At 41.1% G+C, this 25,847-nt stretch overlaps 3 protein-coding genes across 4 annotated transcripts in view; 1 reads left to right on the top strand and 2 right to left on the bottom strand.

The window, feature by feature from the left end:
* The window catches only part of LOC123026492 (retinol dehydrogenase 12-like), a 22,021-nt gene extending 14,986 nt beyond the window's left edge, over positions 1-7,035 (bottom strand). The window contains exon 1 of the mRNA XM_044436206.1: positions 6,790-7,035. Coding sequence (XP_044292141.1) covers positions 6,790-6,815 — 26 coding nt within the window. The 5' untranslated portion in view covers positions 6,816-7,035. The remainder of the gene's footprint in view (positions 1-6,789) is intronic.
* VTI1B (vesicle transport through interaction with t-SNAREs 1B) overlaps positions 6,946-25,847 on the top strand; it is a 25,986-nt gene continuing 7,084 nt past the window's right edge. Inside the window, exons 1-6 of one of the 2 annotated variants that reach the window (XM_044436204.1) lie at positions 6,947-7,148; positions 10,309-10,367; positions 11,366-11,557; positions 15,210-15,383; positions 18,024-18,085; positions 20,391-20,765. In XM_044436204.1, the coding sequence (XP_044292139.1) occupies positions 7,031-7,148; positions 10,309-10,367; positions 11,366-11,557; positions 15,210-15,383; positions 18,024-18,085; positions 20,391-20,481 (696 nt within the window). In that variant the 5' untranslated portion in view covers positions 6,947-7,030 and the 3' untranslated portion in view covers positions 20,482-20,765. Of the gene's footprint in view, positions 7,149-10,308; positions 10,368-11,365; positions 11,558-15,209; positions 15,384-18,023; positions 18,086-20,390; positions 20,766-25,847 lie in introns of those variants that run through there. The other variant, XM_044436205.1, reaches the window with a different exon arrangement.
* Positions 20,716-25,847, bottom strand: part of ARG2 (arginase 2) — an 18,604-nt gene continuing 13,472 nt past the window's right edge. The window contains exons 4-8 of the mRNA XM_044436203.1: positions 24,233-24,392; positions 22,586-22,680; positions 22,337-22,441; positions 22,027-22,163; positions 20,716-21,140 (exon numbers count right to left, since the gene is read on the bottom strand). Of these exons, the coding sequence (XP_044292138.1) occupies positions 20,935-21,140; positions 22,027-22,163; positions 22,337-22,441; positions 22,586-22,680; positions 24,233-24,392 (703 nt within the window). The 3' untranslated portion in view covers positions 20,716-20,934. The remainder of the gene's footprint in view (positions 21,141-22,026; positions 22,164-22,336; positions 22,442-22,585; positions 22,681-24,232; positions 24,393-25,847) is intronic.

Consider the following 25,847-nt stretch of genomic DNA (forward strand, 5'->3'; position numbering starts at 1 on the left):
TTTATGATTGTAAGCTGCCCTGAGGCTTATGCGATGGAGGCGGCATAGAAGCTGTCTAAATAAATAAATAAAAAGAAAACTGATCTTTTGGAAAGAACAAGAGAATGCTTTTGAAATACAATGCACTGTGTTATTCTGCTCTGAAAGTTAAACATTGTTTTGAGTACTGCAAGAAGGTATGATAGCAGATGCTATTTGCACTGCCCCATCTTCCAACTATATATAACGAAAAGTTAGATAAGTACTTATTTTGTATTCCCAGTACTGTATACATTTTGATACTTGCTATACATATTAGTATTATTTTAAATATCTGTATCCTATATTACTGTGTCATTTCTGGGAGTTAAGGCAGCTTAGAATCTATCAATGAAACACAATGTGAAGACAAATCTAAAGACAGCACAGACAGCCAACTAAAGAGAACAAATTCAAAGCACCAAATAATTTAGTTTTGCTGTGCCTTACTTTGTTTTATTGGAAGACCGTCCTGAGATGGTCCATAAAATTTTGCAGATTTGTGGTTTCCTGGTAGGTAGACAGATAGGCACAGATACAAAGGGGAGAAATGTGAAGGGCACATAATGCAATCAGTAGTTGTAGACAGATTTATCTAATTGACATGAATATTACCATATTGTTAACTTGGATTTATACATTTTTATCTACACATTTCAATGTGATTGCTACAATTACTCTATGCGCATACTTCAGTATGGATACCAAAGTACAGTTCACTGACAAAAAAAAGCCTTGCATTACTGACAAAGAGTAAATAAGTTCTATAGGATAGTTAGTCAAAAATAGTAGTCATAGTAATGATATAACAAACCTGAGAGAAGTACACATATCTTTGACTCTCTGAATTGAGAGCAGGAATGAGAAAGTGACCAAGTGAGTATGCCTTAGAAGTAACTATTTATATATAGGAGAAGGCATGCCAAGTTGTGAGCTAGCAGGAATGCGAGGAATGTCCTGTAGGACTTATTCATTCATGATCAGAGCTCACTGTCACCATCACCCTCACGTTTCATTTATTCCTACAAGAGATTCCAAGATTAAACTTTCAGAGAAGGGAGACATGGTTATAAGAGGAGACTTTCTATTTGTTGGAATCAAACTAAAAGGAAAAGGCTGAATGAATTTCTGACTTGCCTTGCTGACAATGGGCAAGCTTGCATGACATGCCAAGCTGCAGCAGTTTTTTGCACAGATCTGTTCTGTCCTCGGAACCCCAAAATGGTATTTAGAAACAGAAACAGAGCAAGTTAGAAGGGGCCTCCTGGACCATCTAGTTTGACCCCTGGCTCCAGCCAGCTCCACTCATGACATGCCTACTATGTGCAGCAGCTGAAAGTTGTGCCTGCACAGGAGGAGCACACAGGCTGCATGCAGGCATTGCCAGCAGGGGCTTGCCTTGAAAAGCCCTTGTCCCCCATCCTCTGCTTTGCCCTGACATTCCACGGGACTGTCAACAAACCATGTTGTCCCCTACCCCCACCACTCCTATGACACTTTGGTGGGCAGGTGGCCTTTTGTGGGCACCCTTGAGACACTTCCCAGCAGTACTGAGTACCTGTGCAAGAGTTAACCCTCCCCTGACTCCTTTAATTAAAATGGGTCAGAGTCCAGAACTGAGCCAAGGCAATCCAGTGGATTTTTACCCTCAAAATGGATTCCTCACACATCCCTAGCATTGACAATAGTAAAATGCTTGGAGGTCAGAGCCAGGGCTCTCAATTTGGAGCAACCCCCCTAACTTTTGCAACCCCCCTAACTTTTGCAACTGTATCAGTTGGAGATTTGGTGGGGAGGGGAGGAACAGGTCTCCACATGGGAAACAAGGAATTTTGGTGATGCCTCTCCTCCTCATGAGCAGGGGTAAACACTTAGATGGTGAAAACCTGACCTCTATGTGGCTTGGCTGTTTGCTTATTTTGGAGGGCAAGAGAAGCACAGAGGCAATCCTCATCTCTGTGCTCCTCCTACTTTCTTCTGACTGCCCAAACTTTCTGAGTTTGGAGAATTACAGACAGGCACATCAAATGGCTTGTACCTGCATATTGCTATTAGCACACTCAAATTGCACAATTTCATCATCAAGAGCATGTTTATCAGTGCAAGTTTTTCAATACTCCCTACATTATGGAAGGTCACATAGTACCATGTAGAGAACATCCTGATCCTTCTCCAGTTCATTAATGAACAGCCTCATGTTCTTCTTCCAAATTTTTCACTGCCAGTATACAATGACTCTGTCATAGCAAGGTAGGGAACAGGTTTTAGAGCTAAACTGCTACCTATTAGGCCAGGTGACATCAATGAGCATATCCATACACAATGATTCTATCACCCCATGCATTTTGCCTGTCAAGTCTAAAATGGGGGCAGCAGGTTTCTGTGGTTGGAGCACCAGGACCAGGGGTGTATGGAGATCTTGGCCATGATCAGTAGGGCCAGAGACAAGGGTGAAGTCAGGAAAAGTAAGGTTGCTTATCTGTAACCGAAGTTCTTTGAGTGGTCATTTGTGCATTCACACATATGGGTATGGCACCTGTGAAATGCCTCCATTTGTGAACATTCTCCTATAATATTCTGCGGGAGCCCTGCCTCCTTTCCCCTAGTATAAATAGGAAGGGTTCCCACTATTTTCCCTGTTCTATGGAGTCTGATGTTTTGGTCTCAGAACTGGGAATCAGGCCAAAACATGGCCCAAGTCTAAGATATTTTTTTAAAAACAATTATGGCATACTCAGAGAAATGGAAACTATCTGCAATTGTAGGTGGGTCACTGACACCAACAGGGGGTATTTTGGATGGAACAGAGGAGGTCTTCCCTAGACGGAGCAACTAATAACCAATTTTCCAAGTAGGGGATAAACTGGATGCCTTGCAGTCTTAAATGGGCACAAAGCACCACCATACATTTCGTAAATACCCTTGGGGCTGTAAAGAGTAGTGCCAACTTGGAACCTTAGGAAGTGACAATAGTCCAGGTGGATGGAAATCTGAAAGTATGCATCTTCCATGTTTATTGTTGTGAACATAGTACTGGGAGAATGTTTTGCAGTGACAATTAAGAATTTTTGATCAGGATAAAGCAGTTGATGCTTTGCAAGTTTAATATTGGGCAGAGACCACTATCTTTCTTTGGGACAGTGAAATATCTAGAATAAAAACCATATTGGTTCTGTTGAAGGTGATATCACAGGTGAAGTTATGTTTATGGCTGGTACTAACATTAGCACAATAGATTATATTCTGGTCTGCAGAGCCTTATTTCCCATGACTGGGAATTTGCGAGTGCTTCCATATATGGAGAACAATCACTTTCCCCTATTACTATACTTGCAGCTGGATTCCGGAAATCTTCATCTGGAATCTAGATACCTCACAACAATTAAACCTTTAGAAAGATGCAACTGCCAAGTAAGATGGTCACCTAATTTGGCACAGAACTTAAAATATATCGTAACCCAAGAAAATTTGCTACCTGTCAGGGAACCTCAGAACTGTTCTAGATCCCCTATTTATGAGACCTTTATACAAAAGTTAAACCCCTATCTAGTTCACTTACATAATGCTGAGTTTGAGAAATCCTTCAACCACTCCAAACCATGGTTTAATAATAGCTGTGTGGTTGCAAAAAAGCATTAAATTGGAAATACCAGCAGTATCTGAATGCACAAGTTCAGGCCAAAAGTGAAGTCCTGACAGAATTATTGATAAAAAAAAGTATACACTACAGATTCAGGGTAGTAAAAAAAAGTTTATACTAAAGACTTATGCGGGAAACTGATTGAAGCTGCAATGGCAAAAAAAAAAAAAAAAATCAGCTCTGTTCTGGAAACTAATTGAAGGCAGAATCTCAAGATCTAAATCCTTGATATCTTACTGCCTCCTGCCAGGCAAGTGGGTCTACTTCTTTACCAATCAGTATGAAGATTCAACTAAACATCATCCTGTAATAGTTACTGTTGATAAAGTTAGGGGATGTACCCTGCCAGGATCATTATTCACAAAGACATGCTAGAGACATACCAGTAACAGAGGAGTACTGCGCAGGAAAGGAGCTGACAATTCCAACAAGAGGAGAGGTGATAGGGATTGGAATAGCCTCCTTTGCAGTGTCTACCCACGGATATTTAGCACATCTTCAGGAGCAAATGGCCTGTGCAATAGTGGCTCTTAGAAATGCTACTATGCGTGCACTAAGGAAGCTGGCTCTGAATCATGTTTTAGTACCAAAGGAGGGGCCTGTGGGGTGATTGGACACATCTGCAAGATGGATTTAGATAAACAGATGTCAATGAAGACTTAAGAACAATCCAACAGGTAATACCAGGGATCTTGGTACACAGCTCTCCACTCTGGATTAGCCGTCCACACTTGTTCTATCCCGGCTTCCACTGTAACCCAGCTGTAAAATTTCCACTGAGGCACAGGGATCACTATGTGTTTTGGTATGCAAATGAGGGTGATTGCAATGCTGTCTATCTGGCAGCATTATCTGCCCTACCTGATCAGCAAAACAATGGCCCCAGCAGCCCCTACACAAGCCACCAATTCCCATCCTCTTGAACCAACAGCCAATACCAAAAGAGATCTGACCTTAGCACAGAGGTGCATATAAGCAACCCCCCTCTGCCAGGATTTTCATATTTCTCCAACAGTTCCCCCCTTTTGTGAACAATCAAACAAATCAGCCAGTTCAGATAACTCCTGGTGCTTCCTCTTTCTCGGGAAGCAGCTTCCATCCAAGCAGCTCAGATGGGGATTGTCTTAGTCAAATCCCTTGATCTCTTTGCCCCCTCCTTTGGCTGCAAGGAACTCAGTGCCAGCCAGCTCTCACCTTTAACCTGCTCCCCTGCACTTTTGCAGCACTCTTACCCAATCTATTTTGAGGCCTGGTTCCTTTGCTCCCTACGCCCCTCCTTTTGACCCATTGACCTAAAGATATCATCCTCATTGGGGCTGAGACACCCCACGATGATGAATACCCTGTCTAAGGCCACCACCCCTTTTTGGTCAACAGACTTGGGTTAGCTTGCTTTGCAAGGTGGGAGCAGTGTGAAATGAGGAAATGGCCTAATGTCCAGTTCAGTTATCTGCTTTGCCCTTTGAGGCGATTCTTCAAGATTTTGTTGTCTAGGCTTCACTCAGTTTCTGGACTCAGCTGTACACTTGGCTGTAGGACTTGCCTCTCACAGTTTGCCTGGTTAGTCATTTGCTTCCTTGTGGATGATACAAAGAGCAAGGCAGAACACAAGAATCCCAGTCTTTGCAGTTCCAGTTCATCTGGCGTCCGGAAAGTACAGCTCACAAAACAGGTGGATTAGAAAAAAACCTTTACATTACAATTTTTTTTAATCACAAAAATTTGAAACAAAGTAACAAAGAACAAAGTACTGTAGAGAACACTAACCTGGGGGTGGGGGGAGGTTATTGTTTGGAAGGAGAGTCCAAACCATAATCGTGCAATTGCAATTGTACTTGTGGGAGATGGGGGAGATGGCTGCAGTTGTGGGGAGATGGCAGCACTCACGCTCATGCAGGGAAGATGGGCGCGATTGAGATTGTGTTTGTGGGTTGTCACCCAATGCAGAGTTTGCGAACTGAGGCATTTTTTTAAAAAAATTGTTTGCAACCCGATTTGGTCATGAACTGAGGCATTCATGAGCCGAGGTACCACTGTATACCTTCTCTGTGGTGGCGCCCCAGTTATGGAACATGCACCCAAGAAAGGTGCACCTGGCACCAATACTTTATTTATTTCAGCCCCAGGCCTAAACCTTTCAATTTTCCCAATATTTTAAGATTTAATCCTGTTTTAAAATGGGTTTTATTTGTTGCTATTTGATGCTGATCCTGTGTCTTTTTATTGTATTATCGTCCTGTTACCTGAAACATACTCTCTCACAACACTTAGGCTAACCACTTAGCCAGAAATCTGTAGCCATGTTGTACTTCCTGTCCAGGAGGGACTGGGGAGGTGAGAACCCTGTGTGAACTCCTGGGACAGGATGACTGAATGTCAAAGAGGGTAAATGAGAAGTATCTCTGGAGCCTGGACCAGTTGGAATCCGGGTGAAGCCTCAATAAAAGTAGCAAATTGCATTATAAATTACTAGTAGGTGAGAAACATAGAGCGGATGTGAATAATTCAGAGATAATCAACAGACACATGAGAAGGGAGTCTCTGGATAAATAAAGAGTTTTCTGTAAACTAACAAATAGAACAAAGAATAATGGGGAAATGAATTTACTTTGTATCCGGACAACATGTTATGATGTAGGGTATATAATGTATGTTCTCTGTACCTCTTTCGAGACTCTGATTTAGGAAGCATCTCCCCATTGTCTCCGTTTATTCTATAGTGCACCAGAATAAAACTGCTATTAGCTCATCTCAGTCTCGATTCAGGCTCTGTTTGGCTTTGGGTCTGGGGTCCACCCGGGGTTTGCCCCAGCTGTTAACTGGTTTCAGTCCGGTAACAGTCCTAAGACACTGGTTGTCGTGCCTTGAACAAGTTGCCCCCCCCCCCGACTCTGAGCGGAGTTCAAGCACCTGAGTCAGGATGAGGAGAAGCCTCATCGTTATGCTGTGGGGTGGCTATTTGCTCAGTGGACTCAGAGTCATGCCGCAGATGGGCCGTTTGGTTACTGGGTCCCAAGTATAAGTCCCCTTGTTCCAATGTCTGATTCTCATTGTGAACATTTGGCTCTTTCTCGCGAGTCGACTGGTGAAGGACGGATAGAAAAGGTTTTAAAACATGGATAAATAAATACCAGCAAACCCCAGCCATCCCGTGCATGGGACCGGCCCTCGAAAGGCCTTTTCCTGTCTCTGTGGAACTCGCCGGGAACCAAGGAGGCGCTGTAGGACGGCCAGCGGAGAGCGGCGCAGGGCCCGTTTCGCGCCGCCATAATCGCGTCCCGGAAGTGCCCGTGAGGAGACTGCGGGAGTTCCCAGGTCGAAGTGACCGGGACCGCACCAGATTTCGGAAGCCGTCCGCAGCAACTGAGTGCCATGGAGAATCGCGGCAGCGGCTCTTCGGAGCACTTGGAGCGACTGCACGAAATCTTCCGCAGCCTGCACGGGGAGCTGCGCGGCGCTCCGGAGCGTGTGCGCGGCAGCTCGTCGGTTGGTACGTGAACGGGCCGGGGGCGAGCCGTTGGGCGCGAGGCTCGGCCGCCCGCGCCAGGGCTGCGCCAAGCAGGAGCCGCAGCTGCCCTTCCCGGGGAGAGGGGCAGGAGCCTCTCGCCGGCGCGGACCTTCGGCCCGGCGCCTGTGGTGAAAATGAACCTTCCGCCTCCCTTCCCATCCCTTCCGGCTCCCGGCCGCGGTCTGTGCAGGGCGTATCTCTCTGAGTTTGCGTCGGCCTCCCTTTCTTTTTCCGTCTTGTTGGCCCCGCGGACCAGCCCGACCCGGCCTCCCGCATCCAGCCGATGTTATATTTATCACTAGCAAGGAGAGTGATGGGGGAAGCTTGCTTGCAAATTTCTGCGTGCCCGGGTGCTGTTGAAGGCCCAGGCGTAGGGTCAATAATAAAAAGCGAGTGGCAACCCCTAAGCCCCGAAGGGATTTTAAAAGGGGTTGCAAATAAGGAAGGATGTGTGTGAGAGACTCAGATTTCACGGTAGAGTTGAATCCTGACTACCCGGAAATCATGCTTTCTCCCTCAGAGGCTGCCTGTTAAAGTCCGGTTTATTTGGAAGCAAGTGTCGTTGAATTCGGTTCATGGAAACTTACCTCCTTTGTCAGTGGACATTGGATTGCAGCATTCAACTTGTGGGAGAAACATTTATTTATGTATTGCATTTATATGCTGTTCCATAGCCCAAGGGCTTTCTGGGTGGCTTACATTCAAATAGTAAACAACAGTAAGAACAATAGATCACTTAGAAGTATTAAAAACATAAAATCAATTAAAAGAATACAAAATCTAACAATTGGCTAAAACAATAAGGCAACACAGCAATAGACTTAGGACAATATTTTTAAAAATGATTAGCTACAAAAGCACTTGTTAAAGCATCTTTACCCGGCATTGAGAGAACAGTGAAGGTGCCAGGCACATCTCTTTAGGGTGGGTGTTCCATGGGTGGAGAGCGATCACAGAGAAGGCCCTTCTCCCAGCCATTTCTCTCCTCACTTTGTTTGGGAATGGCTCTCTGAGAAGGACCTCCACCAAAGATCTTCAGGGTTGGGAACCTGGCTCCAAGCAGTTTAGTGCTTTGCATGTTAAGGTCAGCACTTTGGGCCTAGACTACAACAGGCAGCCAGTGCAGCTGATGAAGGATTTGTTTGATATGCTGTCTAGGAAGATGATTATGAATGCTTAGCACTGAGAGGAGGGCAATGTGCAGTTACCTGAAAGTGCTGTCTTGCATATTTTAAATCTATAAACTGAAATTCTGATAAGGGCTTCAGGACGCAGGGCTGGTAAGCCCAGGGTTCCTGTCTCTCCTCCCACCTCATGAAATGCTTTTTTGCTTGGTTTATGTATAGCTTTCAAGTCAATTGGGGCACTCTTTTGGCTGTGATCTTGCAAGCATAACTATTTGCTCTCCTTTTTAAAAGTTCTCTGTTTTTGATGTCACTTGCACAATATGACAACACTGTATTCTGTGCTAATATAACATAGTTGTCAGATTCTTACTACTGCTACTTACTAATTCTTACAACTTTTATAAACCTATAAAAGAAGGTTTATAGATCTTCTTTTATCATTTTTAACTGCCCTGATGGTGAATAAATGACAGGACAGTTTAAGGCTGTCTAGTGATAGTGTTGACCAAAAGAGGTCCATGCCCTGGTGTGCATATGCCCAAAATATACAACAGGGGAAGGTTTTCTTTTAAAAGATTTATTCTCTAGAATAACCAACTGCCAATGAATCGTTTCAGATGGTGCACCTGAGCAGTCCTCATTTGGTCCTTTTATACATTGATCATTAAAGTGTTACACATAACATAGTTAACACTTTCTAACAGATTTCAGAAGTAAAAAGTTACAATGGCATAATCTTTTCCCATTTGCATACCAAAATAGAAGGAAGATGCTGCAAAGGAGTGGAGGAGGATGGGGTGCTATTATATAGAAGAGGAGGAGGATGGGGTGGGTTGGTGTGACTTGCCCTTTGAGCTGCTGTAATCAGTCAAGTGTAAATGGCACCTGGTTAGTGCCAGCTACATTTCAAGGATGCACATGTTCTGACTTCTAGAAAAGAGGGGTTTTCTCTGCTCCAGCTACATGTGAATAATGTTTGTATGATTTTACCTATGAAAGTTATACCTGTTGATTCGTACATCGATAGTAAGTCAGCATTATTGAACCTGTGTTACACTCCAGCTTTACCAAGCCTAGTGCCCTCCTGATGTGTTGGACTACAACTTGTATCACCCCCAGCAAGCAGGGAATCTGAAGCAATAAGAAGCATATAATCTATTATTTTGTATCTTGCCCTTTGAAGGAACCAAACTGATATTTAGGCTTACAGCAATCCTGTGTTTAGTTGGGCATGGGTAGATCACACACTCTCAGCCTGTCAAAATGATCTTCATTCGTAAGAGGGGAAACTTGATTTTCCTGCATTCAAGATGAGCACTAGCTATTGCACCCCTCCAACTTAGTTTTGTTTTTTGTGAGTCATTTCAGGGTGTGGCTTTTGGGAAGTAGTAGGTGAAGGGCTCTGTCCCTAAGTCATTTTGGTGCATTTGGCTCCACCCTCATTTTACACTTGTCTTCCATTGGTGGATCTTGGGGTTTTGCATACTCCTGTTCTAGGGGCACATTTCTTATACTTCCTCAGCCATAGAGCTGTGGTTAAAAAAAGACATACTAATCTTCCTCTTCTGTACATATGAGGCAGCATGTGACATGGTTGTTTACTTGTCCATCTGTGTGCTTGTTCCTTCCTCCTATAAAAAGGCAGTGGTAAAGTTGTACCAGATCTTTCTCTGTACAGCTGTATGTACATACCACCCATGTCACATATTACCTGTATGCCTGAATTTCACACATCCACCAAACTGCTCATATCTCTGCCTGAATTTTTGAATGATAATTTCTTATGAACATGTCTAGGTTAACATAATCTTTATGCAATCCTTTCTCAACTGTTTGAGGGTCATTTCATATGATCAGCTATTATGGTCTGATTATCAAAATAGTTTTCACAAAAACAAATAATAGAACAGAATAATGTATTAAATTATCTCGTGAATTCTCCCTGAGAATTCCTTTTGATGCTTCTGATGTTAGGTTATTTTTGCCTTTTACATGTTATTTATTATGTCTTCCAGAGGAGAAGAAGAAGTTGATACGAGAGTTTGATGAAAAACAAAAAGAAGCAAATGAAACGGTAAATATATCATTTATAATTAGAGGGTTTTCTAATCAATGCTAAGTAATGGACTTAGATGTCATCAGTTTGTTTGAAATGTAATACTCAGGGTCTTACTTCATTGCTTAATGCTGATTTTAAAACCCATTATGAAAGTATTTTCTATTCTGCTTTTTTCTTTGCTGAATTTAGCAATTTGGCATGCCAAAGCAAGTGCTTGAACAGGCATTTGTAATGGTTATTTCTGCCCTGCATCTAACTGAATGTCTACTTATGTTCATATCATGTTCTTGTACTAGCCCAATACCATATGGATTCCAAGCTAAATCACAAAGAACTTTTGAAGTTCCTCTTGCTTTGAAAGAAGATTGCCATGCACTAGAATGAGATGTTATTTAAGTCAGTGACTGAAATCTCACAAAATCAAGACATTCATTCCAATGTTATTTTGATCCTTGAAAGTATAGTTGTTGCTGAGATGTGTGGAACATACCTCTTCAGTGTTGGTACTCATATATTTGAATGTTCCCCATACAAAATGTCTCTCCCTACATACATCCATATAGAAAACTAGGAACAAAGGTTCTAGCCTAGTCTTCTCCCTGACATGCTAGTTTTCTATGCACACAGATTTATTACTTTGGTTAAATATGGTGCATTCAATCAAGCCCAATTTTACAATCTGAAGTGTATCCTTCTGGTTTGCCATCTCAGCAAGACCTAGGACCAAATTAACTGTGAATTTAATCAGAGTTTAAACTCTGAACAGCAAAATAAATGGGGATTTTTAAAAAGGAGAGTAAAGAAATCATAGAGTTTTAGCAAACTATGCCCCTGTGTCCTGCCAGCAGAATAGCAGCCAGTAAGATTGGTTGGATGATATGTATCCATAAGAAGTCTGTTTTTACAGCCATGGTATAACACCGGCTCCCAGCGAATTGATGATAGACTTAATATACATAATTCATATACATTAACAAGAATGTTAATCTGTGTTTATCTTTTATCCATTGCAGCTACAGGAAATGGAAGAGGAACTGAAATATGCCCCAGTGTCCTTTCACAATCAAATGATGATCAAAATTCGGGCATACAGAAGAGACCTTGCCTCATTCCAGAGAAGACTGAAAAGTACTGATTTAGGAGTGGTCCCAGGTGGACATGCAGATCCCAAATTTGGAATCTTTTCCACAGAAAATGAGCAGAGTGTGAGTACTAGGTATACTTTAACTACATGTAGTGTTATTTTAGATCACTGGCAAAGCTCTTCATGTTCTTGCTAGCTTTAGACCTTTAAATAAGGACATGAACTTTTATGTAAGTACTGGGATACTATTAATGGCAACATTGCAAGTATATGGTAAAATACAAAAGTTCATAAAAATCTTGGTGTGTTAGTCCTATAGGAATGCAAATTAAGTCTAACATCTTTTAATTTAAAATTCTGTATAAGTCTTGAAAGTACAAGTTTTTGTAAGTATGAGAAAATAAGCCAATGCTGTTGTTCGAAGGAAAGGATATCTTGCATAAAGTGTCCTGAGTTCTTTTATTTTTGTCACCCCTGTTGATTTAACAGGCTTAGCAATTTTCCCTTTATGTTATTCTGTTTGCACATAAAAATCTGTCAAAACATAAACAAGATGCACATTTGAATGCTTGCTGAAGCACTCATGTATTGAAACAATGCAGTGTTGACCCACATCAGCTGGGCACCCATTTTGGAGGGCTAAATGCACATCTGACTTATGGTTACTGATACAGTAAGCCCTTTTAATTTCAGTTTTTAACACACTCTAAAATTTGCCTTACTGTATGTTCTTTTGGCATAAGTTGCCAGATACATTTATATTTCATCACACAAGCTCATATGGTTTTAATTAAATATGGGGTATTCTGATCATTTTAAAAATTTTAGTACATTGGCTATCAACCTGGCCATACATGAGCAAGTCAATTAGCTGCATCATGGAGCCTAGCATTTCCTGTATACCTTTTAAGTTTACTTACCCAGGCTTATATAGGAGCCCTGTGATTGTACCTTCACTGGAGTTTTACCATGTGTTATTTTAAACTTCAGAGATGCTGATGTCAGATTTAATTAAATGTGCATTTAAATGTGAAGAAAGATTGGCCTTTTAAAATCCATGTCAGACAATGGAGATGCTTCATCTAGCATATCTCTGAGAAAGAACATTGAGGATCAATGTTCCTTATATTCTGCTTTAGGAAAATGTTCTCAGATATCTTTTTCTCCTTTAAGGTCATGATATATCTCTTAATGATGAATTCATCATGAAAAGGTAGTGCTTACATGGTCCTATAGTTATACAATCTTATCTGTGTACCACTGCAGATTACAAAAGATCAATCACCTGGGAGAGGCCAGGGAACTTGATTACTGAGGGGAGACCCAGTCTGCATGCTGGGTCTCTACTTTTACATGCATAGGTTTCCATGGTTACTAGGTATGATTACAAGCAGGAAGGATAAATAGACTTTATGTAGTGTAGATGAGTTGTAGACCTTCCTTTTCAGGTCAGTGGACTGAAGGGAGAGATGGAAGTGTAGCATTTTCCTTTAACTTCTTTGTTCCACATTCTATCTTGTATTTAGTAGGGGGAGGAAGGCTGCTGCAGTGTGGTAATTTATGCAGTTCAGCAAGAGGTCTCTGATGAAACACCTAGGGCCTCTTGGGAGGAAGGCCAGTTCTCTGTAACCCTTGGCACCAAGAGCAGTGTTCCTCATCAGGACATCTGTCTGTTCCTATGCCATCGTCCTTCAGTGGTGGGCCACTCCCTAAGAAGAGGGATGATACTGAGCCTGCCCTTTGAAGCTGCAGCTGGAACTGTAGCAACCTGGACAGTACATGAAGACATGAAAAGAGTTCTGCTGATTTATCTAGCACAGCATTCTGCTCCCACAGTAGCCAACTCTGTGTCTGTGGGAAGCCCACAAACAAGAATTGAACACCAATAGCACCTTCCACACATGTTCTCCAGCAGCTGGTATTGCAAATCGTACTGATAGTCATATGTGGAAGCTCTCTTGGCTGTTTCCTAGAAACTACAAAACTCCAAAACCAGTTAAGGAGACGCGAACTATTTGATTGGGAGGTTTGATTATAAGTCTGTTATGAGACATTATTTCATGTTATTTGGAGCACAGTTCTAATCGCTTACATGGATTTTGCTCATGTCAGCAATTTGCATCATCCCAGGAAGCCCTAATTTTATTTTATTTTATTTACATTTCTAAAAATTCTGATAAAATAATCCAGGGATTAGGATTGACAGTTATAGTGTATGGTCTCTGAAGTAATGTTACAAAGTGTCTTTGGCCTAGTCTGTTCAGTTTTCACTGTCTGTATAGTTAGATTGTCCATTGCCCCATGGACTCTGGTCCATCCCAGTTATTTCCTGCATAGTTGCTCTGGATTAGTGACCTGGTAGTGGTGAACCCTGCCTAGTGTTTTCGAGGAATCAAACCCCAAGGGCTGTGCAAGCAGCATTCCTTTTCCATGCCCATCACTGCCACTGGCGGTGGTGGGCAGGGAAGATGATTTATTGTAAGGAATGGTGCTTTCCGTGTTCACTTGCAGCAGCTCTCTTCTACGTCCATTGCTGGCAGCAGTGGGTGGGGAAGAAGAATGGCTGCTGGGAATGGCACCTGGTGTGGCTTATTTATTTATTTTGAACCTACAGACCACTGAATAGTTTTGTGATTCCCATTTTGACTGCTGCAGATCATCTTTTTAAAACGCTGTTGCTCCTGAGCTTTTAAAAAACCTCACTTTTTTACCCTTTCTGAATCCTGCTTGAACGGTGGAGCTCTACTGTTGACAGCTTCAATTTCAGTTGGAATTTGGGGTAGCTTACACTATTGTATGTTCTTGAGGTGTTAGAACCTTGGGGATAAGTGGAAAAGTGAGGATACCCTTGGTACGCATGAAGCCCCCACAAAATACCTGAGGATCTTGCCATGGAGGAGGTGAATGGCACAGCACTAACTTTTTGAGAGCTAAGATCACTGGCACCAATGCAGCTTGCATTTTGGCAGCTGTCATCTAACCAAAGGGAAGGATAAAATTACCTACAGCCTTTAGGTAACTTTATGGGTAGTGTCATAGTGGGAACTTACAAGATGTTGCCAGCAGCCAGCTTGCATCCCATTCTGGTACCTGAATGTCCACAGTTGTGCAAGTGTGAGCAATTTTTCAAAAATACACAAATGTTTGCAAAATGAATAGAAGAATTTTAAAATGAAAAAAATGGTTTTTTGTTGTTTTTTTTTTTACAAAATTCTTGACAAGATGCCTCTGTGGGGCTTTGAAGGTACTGCCAGTAGCTGTCAAAATGGTAATTGTGAAAACTGACTTTACAGCCAGCTTCTATGATCTGAAGAAGAAAAAAGTTTAAATAGGAAAAAAAACTCATAGGGAGTCTGAAACTTCTCCTTGCAGTGATTGTGAGTCAACTTGATCTTCCTACATTGTCCTTTGGGATATTCATGGGAGGATTGAAGGGGGTTGGGGGTAGCAAACGATGTACCATGAGCTCGATTATGTGTCACGTACACTGTTGGTTCACCCAATAACCAGCTCATCATGGGTTTGCATGATGCCCATTGAGACATTTTTTCTTAGGTATGATACACAAAGATCTTTGGCTTGTATTAAATGCTTACACAAGTGCAAAATCAGAAGTCTTTCTTTTATTCTGTACAATGTCAAACATTCCTATGAAGTAGAGATTTCCATCGGTTTTTGTAGTTACTCTGCACCTCTTTTATCTGAGAGAGAATACTAGAAGGTAAAAAACATTTTTTCTGCCTTTTTAAATAGGTCTTACTTGTCTCTCTTAGACTCAAATACAGTCTCAGAGGGTATTGCTACTTCAAGGAACAGAAAGCTTGAACCGAGCTAGTCAAAGCATAGAGCGTTCACACCAGATTGCTGCAGAGACGGATCAAATTGGTACAGATATAATTGAAGAACTTGGGGAACAGCGGGAGCAGCTGGAACGCACGAAAGGAAGGGTGAGTGCCATAATTCTTATACACTAGTCTTATCTTTCTGTGTCAGAAGTACAGGGTCCCTGGCACAGTTTCATGTCAACATGTCAATTTGAAAAAGAGTGTTGGGAAAAATATGTTTTTAAAAATCCTTGAAAAACGTAGTCATGTGCACCTAACTTTACTTCCACTTCAGAGTAGTGTAGAGAAACCTTTACTTTCAAGGGTTCCTTTTCAGAACTATACCTTTTCAGGATATAGGAGCCAAAGAATGACTTACTTTTCGCCGGTGTGGTAATTTGCTGTTAAGGTGACTTTGTGGCATTACTTGTATTAGGTATGACTCAGAGCATTGATCTCTACAGTCCTCTCTTAACTGATAACAGCTCCTTGGACAGGAGATTCAGAACAGGATTTTCTGAATGCAATGCATGTGCTGTATCACTGAGAAATGAGCCCTCCCCATTCTGTCATCCTTGGATGTATGATGATAATAAATCTTGTGGAATGATTTCATTCCAAAAACCATCTTGTTGAAAGAAGGGAGAAAATATATGAAGCTTGGACAATGTGCTGTATTCTCCCATGGGTCTTGTTTTTATATTTTATAAAAATCAAGCCTAGGAGCTTTAACATTTAATAGGTTCCCCCAGACTTACAAACTTACAAGACCATTCCTTTTATTGAAGCTGTTCTGCATTACTTCACTATTATCTAATCATTTTTATCTGACTTTAAGACTATGGTAGCGTTCAGTTCTGATGCAAGAACTACTTAAATTGTGACACAGTTACAGTTGATTGATTCAAAATTTATATTGACTTAATTTATATTGTTTTATAGGATTCTATTTATTTATGGTTGTGAGTCGCCCCGAGGCTTCGGCGAATGGGGTGGCATAGAAGTTCCCTAAATAAATAAATAAACAAACAAACAAAAATATAAAAAAATAAAAAAATAAAAATATAAAATAAAATAAAATAAAATACTAACTGGAAATCTCTGCTCATGCGATGCAGCTAGGTACCACATTCTGTGAATGAGCTAGGTATCCATATTCTGTGAATGAATAGGTCCATTCTCATGGTGTCCAGTGGTTGTGTGAACAGAAGGCTGCTTGTGCAGCTGTTTTTTTCCTCTCTTCCTCCAGTCCTTGCTTCATTCATACAAGGTTCCTGATCTACTTTGGATAATTTTCCCCCGCTTCCCCAGCTATCTCCCATGAGCTCCTTCTTGAAAGTCCTGAGAGTATGTGCAAGGGATTGTGGGAGGAAATTGGGAGTGATCAGCGCTATATATTTAAAATAGACATTATTAATTATGCAGTGTTGTTATTGTACTGGGAAAACAACACAGGTATATGTATATCGACCATTTCCAGAAATCCCAAAAAAGCAGACTGTAGTACTCAGTGCAGAATTCAGATTCTTTAAACCTATATTTTCATTTTTAAGAGTAATTTTTAGCCCTTATGAATGTATGCTTCAAAATGTTTGGGTAATACTTGCCAAGATGGGTTGCTAAATAAGTTGGGTGGTGGTTGGTTGTGAGACTGTGGTACAGCTGACAGGGATAGGAAAAAAACTATGCAAAATAAACAATTACTCATGTTTACCTGGTTTGCATAACTTACAGATTATATAACTGAGACATCTTGGTTCAGAATTTGAATTGCTTGGGTAGAGAATTTTAATCTTTGAACGGCACAGACCTGTGGGTATTGCCTTTGATGCTTTTAAGCATCCAAAATTTCTTATATGTATTTAGTGTAGAGCAGTAACAGCAGAGGCAGTCTCTGCCTCCTTACACCTTCCTCTCTGCTTTTAGCTAGACTATCTATGGCATGGGTCCTCAAACTATGGCCCGGGGGCTGGATCTGGCCCGCCATGCCCATTTATCCGGTCTGCCATGCCCATTTGGACCCACCACGCACGTGCCCACCACCACCGCCCACCTCGCCCCGTGTGTGGGGAGGCAGCGGTTTGGTCGCTCAGAGAAAACAATCTCCAATTGAGCAAGCCACTGCCTTGTGCACTCGTCTCGCGGCGAGTACCCACCCCTGCCTGCACCTCCCCTCCCCTTGCTGTGCCCGCCCGCCCGCACCTCATCTCGCCTTGCCTCACACCCCGCCTCAGCATACGCACCTGCATGTGCCGCCCCCCCTCCCCCAGGCCTGCGCGCACCGCCGGCACCACCTTTCTGGCCCACAGTCGGCACCGACACCTTTCAACTGGCTCCCTGGTGGAAAAGTTTGAGGACCCCTGATCTATCTGAACTGCTTTGGAGATGGAGGGAAAGAGACTGGGATGACATTTTTTCCTTGCAGTCCTAGTCTGCTTCCCTCCTGGTCCCCCTTTTCCCTCTCTGAGACTGCTTTCCTGGCCTTGTGATAGCAGCCTGTGTGGTTCCTACTGCACAGGCAGCAGGGTGGTGTGTGTGTGCATGTGCGCACCCAGCCTTGATTTCTGGTTCTGAGGTTGGAGCTCCTTCCAGCCTTGAACCTGGGAACCTGAACTATCTTACAACCCTGCAGAAGAGGTGTAGGGACCATAGGGTTGCTCTCTAAACTGACTTACCCGAGGCACACTACTGTGTGCAAACACTGGAGCAGTGTATTTTTAAAGCAAACACGTGAATGTTAATATATTTTTTAATCTTTTTTAGCTAGTAAACACGAGTGAAAACTTAAGTAAAAGCCGGAAAATACTGCGCTCCATGTCAAGAAGGTTAGTAAAATATTGTTTCAAGTCTTGGATCAAAACCTTTGTGATGTTCAGCACTGGCAGTCCAGTTTTACTGTGGTTCATGGAAAGTCCATCTCTTCTGTACAAGGTTGCCTTGTCCTGAAATATTTTCCAGTGCCTAAGAAACCTAGTGTGAATCAACTACCATTTTATAAAGGCTGCATTTGGAATAACAACCATTTCCAAACATGGTGGTTTGATTCAAAAACATACACTAGGTTAATATGACAGTTGTCTGCTGGAATGACATCTATTTTGTATACAGATATAACAAAGTTGTTATTGTTTGATTTAAAGTTACTCCTTAGGAAGCATGATGGATTGTAATCTAGTGAAGGCTCTTCCTGAACAAAGGGAGAAAGGTGATTTTTGCAATTGCTCTTTCCTGCAGCCTCCTTTGCCACCTCCCATGATGTTCTGGAGGGTGGTGGGTGTCTTCAAAATTCTGGAGCTGATTTTCAGAGGGCTGCAGGAATAGTTGTAAGGCAGATTGATAAGAATTGCTAACAGAGTGTCTTGTAAATGGAGTTGTGTATTAACATTAACTCTGGATTCAAGTTGTTGTTTATTTCTCCCAAATAAGTGCTTAGAAAAAATACAAGAAACTGAGAATATAAGCCCAAAGGGAAGATTCATATGAACAAAGCAAAACAGATTTTAGTAATACTTCTATACAGCTTCTAGAGTAACTTCTTGGTATTTTTTAGTCCAACTGTGTATGTGTAAAAAGATACTATGAAATATCAATTTAAAGGACATGCATATCTAACAGGTAAATAATTGACATGGCAACAATTTGCTCATAATGTGTGAACAAGCTTTATACTCATTAGCAAAACACAGACATACTTCCAAAATTTAACTATGATTTGTCACATCTGAAATGACTTAGTGGTTTAAAGCTGGTTTGCCATTGCAACCAAGTTGACAAACCATGGTTACAGCCCTTGCTACAATTCCTAAGGCTACTGTGTTAGAGAAAGTTCTAAGCAGTTAGCAATGAAAGCACTCAAGCAGCTCTCACTGTAGTTCTCTAACATAACTTTCTCTAGGCCTGAGGTGGCCTTCCAGGTTTTTTGGTCTAAAATGAACTATCCCAGCATAATCAGTAGAGAGGGTTGATGAGGGAGTTGTAGACCAAAACATCTGGAGGATCACAAGGTGCTTGTGCTAGGCTGTTCGCAGCCTTGGTCTCTTTGACTATCAGCCTGTTCCAACACTTCTTTATTTCAGCTGCTAAGTCGATTCTCAGTGCCAGAGCCAAAAAAGGAAGGGTATTATACATACTCAGTTAACATTATTTATTGAACTAACCATAGAAGGGGAATTCAAAGACAATATTCTAGCAGTTGATTAGAGGAAAGAGGAAAAATGTGTGTGCTTCAGACATCTTTCTTGGCAGCCTGCTAGTTTTCTTGCAAGGCTCTCCCCTATTATTTGGATGATTACATACGGTTTTCGGAAGGTGAGAGGAAACATTTCTGGGTATCCAAAGATGCATTGTGCACATTTCAGGGCAACCAAGGAGAGAGAAAGTAGCAAAACTGCTGAAAGGAAGGAATGCACTTCCTAACTTATCAAGTACTGTTGCCTTGGTGATTGCCATCCAGTAATAATGTGGTAACACATAATCCCACTGTGCCAGTGGTAGGGCAAATATAATAGTTTGGAATAGCAGCTGGGGAGATGGGCAAGAAGTGACAAAATATAAAGCATTGTTTGACTGTATGTTTGGAACACAAATAGTGATTTGGCTTCTCAGCTTCAGTTACCTTGAATTATAGTCTAATATCCGAATTCAGCACACAAATTCTATAATGTTTGTAAGCCATCTAATTATGGCTTGGTACTAGAATTTGAAGAGGCTACATTAACTTGCCCATTAAATTTCATTCTAAGTATTCACAGATGTTTCCATATGAAAACATAGAATAATCATAGGAGAGTTGGAAGCGGCCATGAAGTCAGGACTTGTTAACACGTTTTTCCTATTTGGAAGTAACTTTTTGTTTTAAATAAAGAATCCTAGGAACTGTTGAGTTCCTGTAAAATTAAATATTGGTTATTCCTTTCCTGTGATTCCTGAGCTTTGCTGCTATACAATGTACATGTTCCAGAGTAAGCTTCATTGAACATAGTGGGATGCATGTTCTAAATATGATACTTAAGGCTTCTATCTCATCTAGTGACAATCTCCTAGATAAGCAGTATTGTCAGATTTTTAAAATCAGTTAAGATCAGTTAACAGATTTTTTCAGTTAAGATTATGTTTCATTTTTCATTCTAGACTTATGACAAACAAGTTATTGCTCTCTGTTATTATCCTACTGGAGCTAGCCATCCTGGCAGGCATTGTCTACTACAAGTTTTTCCGCTAAATTCTCAAGATACACAGCCTTCTGCCTTTGTTTTCCATCCACCTGAAGGACTATGCATGAACACTGCTGAGCAATGGCTCTTGGGCACAGATTGAAAGGGGTGGGTTGTACTTAATATAATATAGTTGAAAGACACTACTGATGCGGTAGTAGTCTTGACAGTGTGCTCATCTGAGAATGGTGCTGGGCTGCTGAGAGGAAATATGGCTGGAAAAAAGACAAAGAGGAGTGAAGTAATGGTAAGATTGTATAATTGTAAAGTAATAAACATTTGTCTAAGCTGACTTGTTGTCTAACTTGCAGCAATTTGGTCATGCAGTGGAAAAAGTAACTAATATCTCCAAAACAGAACACAGAGTGTAATATAGTCAGTTCTTCAGTCTGTCCATGTGAATAGGTCAGCAGAGCTGTATATAATGCCCAGTGTGAAGCATCTGCTGATTCTTGGGGGTCCTACATCCGGACTTGCTCTTCACTGTCGGATTCATCTGGTGAACTGGGTGATGGGAGATCATCAAAAACAATGTGTGCACCTTCTCTTGTCTGCCCAAAGCATGTAGCAATCACATCTACTGCAAGATTAGCTGTTGCGTTCACTTCCTCCTGTGAAGTTCCAAGTAGGGGATTTACTTCTACAAGGTCCACAGCTGAAAGCAGCCCTAAGAAATTAAACACAGTGTATAATATGAAAGAAACTGTGAAACTTTTTTTTAAAGTACCAATTCAACCAAAGTACAAGTTATTCATACTAACTGTAGTGTGACATGCATCTTGTATGGGTTGACTGGAAGAAATTCTTGCAATTTTAAAAGTATTACATGATTCAGAATAACCTTGTATTGCCTTTCATATGGCCGTCTAAAATAACAATAATGACTAACAGTTTCAAGTTAAATCTTTAGGTTATATTGCCAGTAGCATAAAACACAGATCAAACTAGTGGCATCTAGTGGCTAAACACTTAAGAAATGCTGCAAAATAGATGCATAACCCAGCAACAAACCATGGGTTCCTTTCTGGGTTTTCTAGTTAACAAACCATGATTATTTTTAGAAAGGCCATATTCACACATCATGACATTCTAGAATTCAGTGATGTCTGAACTAGGCTACTAATTTCTTTTTTCATTCTAGAGAATCTAGCAAAATTACAAGTAATAAAAGGATGCAAGGGAATAGCAATGTGATCACAGAGCAATTAAAATAACAGTTCCTGTTAGTAAGTTAAATTTCCATAAAGATTTTAATTGTAAGAATTTAGTTGGAATAAAGTCTGTTTGGATTTTTTTAAAACTAGGAAATGTGATTTAGGCTTTGTTCTAAAGAATTGTTTTCCTATTATTGTAAGTGTGCAGTCCCATCTTTCTCATGAATTTCCTTCCAGAAGGGAGCACAGTAAAGAAAGAACATGAACTTTTGTTTGAACTGTACTCCTACCTGTTTATTTCAACCATCTCTAAATACTTTGTAATATATCTACCATGCAAACATATACTTTTTGTATTATCCTAAGTTAGAAGTAAAATATGTTCAAACTGGTTCTTACCTGTGTTATGTATTTCCTCTGAAATGTACATGCCTTCACGATATGTTAAGCCACCCAAGACAGGGGTCCCTGTTGCTGGAGCCAGTGTTGGGTCAAAAGCATCAATGTCAAAGCTCAAGTGAATTGGTCTTTGTCCTCTGTGGAAGGAGAATTATTTTATAGGAGAGCCCTTGTGTAATGAATCACTTATACTAAATATGAACAAAGAATGACCAATTAGACAGAAAACAGATAATTGACTAGCATGTGAGTATGTCAGGTATTTTTTGTCAGACAAAGTATCTTCCAAAAGATTTTCAAAGAGGTTTACCTGCCCAAAAGATGATCAAATGTTCTTTCCATCACTTTCTGGATTCCAAATCGATCAATATCCCTCATTGAAAAATACTGGATGCCATAATTCTTCAAAATATAGCTGTTTATGAGAAAAAATAGTGTAAGGTTATCATGTGCTGTAAACCAAGATAATTACTGTTGGTGCTGATAACCTACAAATGCAGCAGCAGCCCAAACCAAGTGCTTGTAAAATATTTTCCGAATCCAACTGTCTTGCACTTACTGTTCAGCAGGATCAACATCCCTCAGGCCAATATATACAATATCAGATCTTGAAAGGCAGGGCTTTAGCCAGGAAAATCCAGGAAGCAATGGCACCTACAGTAAAAGAGAAAAGAATGTGTTCCTGGGAGGCTTTGGGAGACATGTTTTTCAGCCTTACACTTTGTATCAGTAAAGGAACAGTTAGACTTTTTCAGACATGTATAGGGTTTCACCCTAAGTGATCTGTTACATTCTTCTCCAGGAGTAAGATCATGGGGCCTCTGGTAGCTCCAGCTATATCCACTATCTGTCGTAACTTAAGAGCGTCTGGAATTAATGGCTTCCTTCCTAGTCTTGGGTTTCCTCTTTTTTTCCTGACTTGTGCAGCAAACCTGGACTTCTGCCTGATTCTGCCATTTGGATTGTTTCCACTTGACTGCTCCCCTGTGTTTGCGCTTGTTGCCCATCAGATCACTTTTCCAGAAAACTTGTTTCCCTGGTAAACTGTTTTGACTATAAGCTATATATTGACCACTCCTATCTTAGCCTGCTCCCTTTCTATGGTGGAACATTTCTGTTTGACGACTTGCCTGCTTAAATGACTTCTTTATTTGGATTTGTCCCTGTACTGGTCTAGCCTTGAGCCTGACACACCTGGAGTAGGACACTGGCTCCATGATTTCTCCAGGCTCAGCAATGAAGAGATTTACTATGTGCTTCCCTGCTTGATCTGCATGCAGTCCACTCTGTTCAGAAGCCCCCAAACGCTGAGGCATCTGAGATTGCTATGTCCCATGAAGCTGAAGCTGGCAGGGTGGGAGGAGTGGCATAGGCAATCGTTTTGCTCTCCATCTTCTGACCTTTGGGTTTTTGCAAGATGGGCTTTGCAGCTTGTCCAGCAAGGATGCTTTGCAGAGGAGGGGAGGAGACTGGAGGTAGCTCAGAATAAGTATTGTCCTGGCCTCTCCAATCTACTTCTTCCTCTGTCTAGCAGAACACTACCTCTTCTTCCCTCTCTGAGGACAATTCTTCCTATACTGGACAGGCAGCTGGTACAGTTCTTTCTGCAGTGCTTTAGATATCAGAGCATTGTCTCCATCCTCAGAGTGGGGAGTCCAAACCATTCTGTGGACCCTGGAACCATGTGATTGCTAAGATAATTGTGTAAACGGAGGCTAAAATAAAAACAACTTACTAGTACCCCGTCCCCCAGTGTCCCAGACTTAAGGAAAGGCCAATGAAAACTGGTCGGTCTTCAGTTTGGAAACTACTTGCTTTCTTTGGACAATCTGTGTAATGTTTTGAATTTTTTGTTTAAATATTCACAAGACTGAAAGGTAACTTAAGATCTAGCATCCCCATGCCTGCCTCAAGCAACCATGATAAAATCTTTTGGTATTATTTTTCAGAAGGAGTGTTCAGGTGTGTTCCCACGAGTTAAAATTGCAGTGTCACAAGCCCTATTGTGGTCCTAGTGAGACATGGGAGCCAAACCTCATCAACAGTAAAAGGCTGTCCTAAAGGTACATTTACTTGTGGCAGGCATAAGGATTCTAGACCTTACTGTAAGTGAGAAAGCAGCGTCACCTCTGTTTTATATAATTGACAAGCAATGGAGAAAAGGCAGATTTATACTTCACAGCTGGATGGCCCAGTCCCTGCTTACCTTATCTTGAAGTTCTCTTAAAAGAAATGAGACTGGTTGTCCATGAAGATTTCCTGATTCAGTTGTGAGTGGAGTATTAATGTCAGCATGCGCATCAACCCAGATCACGCATAAGTGCGGGTATTGTCTTGTGTGGCCACTGATGGAACCAAGTGCTAAACTGAAAAGAGATCAGAATTCATTTTTTATCTGTTCCACATAAATTAGGTCAAGCAGTTTTAGAGTATCTGGTACTCTAAACATAGCTGGGTGCACAAAGAAGATAGCCACTTATAATACAAAGGATCTTGGAGACCATGTATACAATTACACTAATTACTCTGATCCCTGATATCATACTAGAACCATCATCCCTGCAAACATGGACAGATAAGCATGTTTAGAATCCTGAGTGCAACTTTTTGTACCAGGCGAAGTTTAAAACACATTTTAAAGACAAGCCCTCAGAATGTTGCAGTGATCTAGTCAGAAGTTAACAAAAGCCTGCATAATAGAAGCCATATTGATCCTTTTCAGGAATGGACAGTTCAGGACTAGTCAACTGTGGCACAATTTCTGCTTGACTATGAGGAGCACTTCCAACCTATAAATTTGATCCCTAAAAGGGAGAAAAACCATGTACAGAAGGGGCTGTAGGCCACCTTTTGAAACCTGCCCTCGAGGTAAAACTGAAGCAACCTCATAATAGCAACTCCCAATTTTGCTGGATGGCTCAGAATGCTACCATTGAGAAGTCCAAGAAAATAGACGAACTGCTGCATTTTCCAGCTCCCTTTGTCAGGCAAGCACAACTGCAACTAAGGCAGGCTCAGTACTAAACCACATGATTTTTCAGTCTTCCACAAATAGCTTGAGGTAGGCTAGCACTATCTGTTCAAGCACATTGCCCAAGAATTTAAATTTAAAAAACACCGTGTGCATACAAAGAGAGAATAAATCCAGGCATGGAGTTGCCTCTTCTAGCTTTCAGTAAGTCACATATAAAAGTGAGCATAAAGCATATGTATTCAACATAAAGTTGAATACCTTTGAATCAGCAAACACTAGTAAGCCTATGAATGACCCCTTCCTCTATTCAGAATCAATCTGTTATATTTCAAAACTATTGCTTTAGACTTATCAGGTGCCTTGCAATGCTTAATAGTTTAAACATTGCACCTGTAGCTATTTCATTTTGTTACTTGTTGCTAGAAGTTGATAAAGCAAAGGGAAAAATACTGAAATATCACCAAGTAACTAATTATTTTATTTATTTTATTTATTAAAACATTTTTATGCTGCCCAATTCGCCGAAGCCTCAGGGCGGCTTACAACAATTAGTTAAATAATTATAATTAAAAATATAAACATTAAAATAAAATACATACAATATAAAATAAGCCGCCCTGGCCAGATAAAATTCAATAATATTAACATTGAAAATGCTGCTTAAATAAAAAGGTCTTCGCCTGGCGCCGAAAAACAAATTTAGTGACAGAACTAAGAAAATAATCCTTTTTTTCCTGTTCAGTCATCAGTACATTAGTTGTTTGGTTGCTTTTTTTGTTAGTAGAGCCTAGAACACTCTGAGCCCAGCTATTAGTGACTTGGATGGATTCTGCTTTGTTGCCAGTGA

The sequence above is a fragment of the Varanus komodoensis genome, unplaced genomic scaffold (assembly GCF_004798865.1).
Source record: "Varanus komodoensis strain SLA01 unplaced genomic scaffold, ASM479886v1 scaffold3, whole genome shotgun sequence".
NCBI lineage: Eukaryota > Metazoa > Chordata > Lepidosauria > Squamata > Varanidae > Varanus > Varanus komodoensis.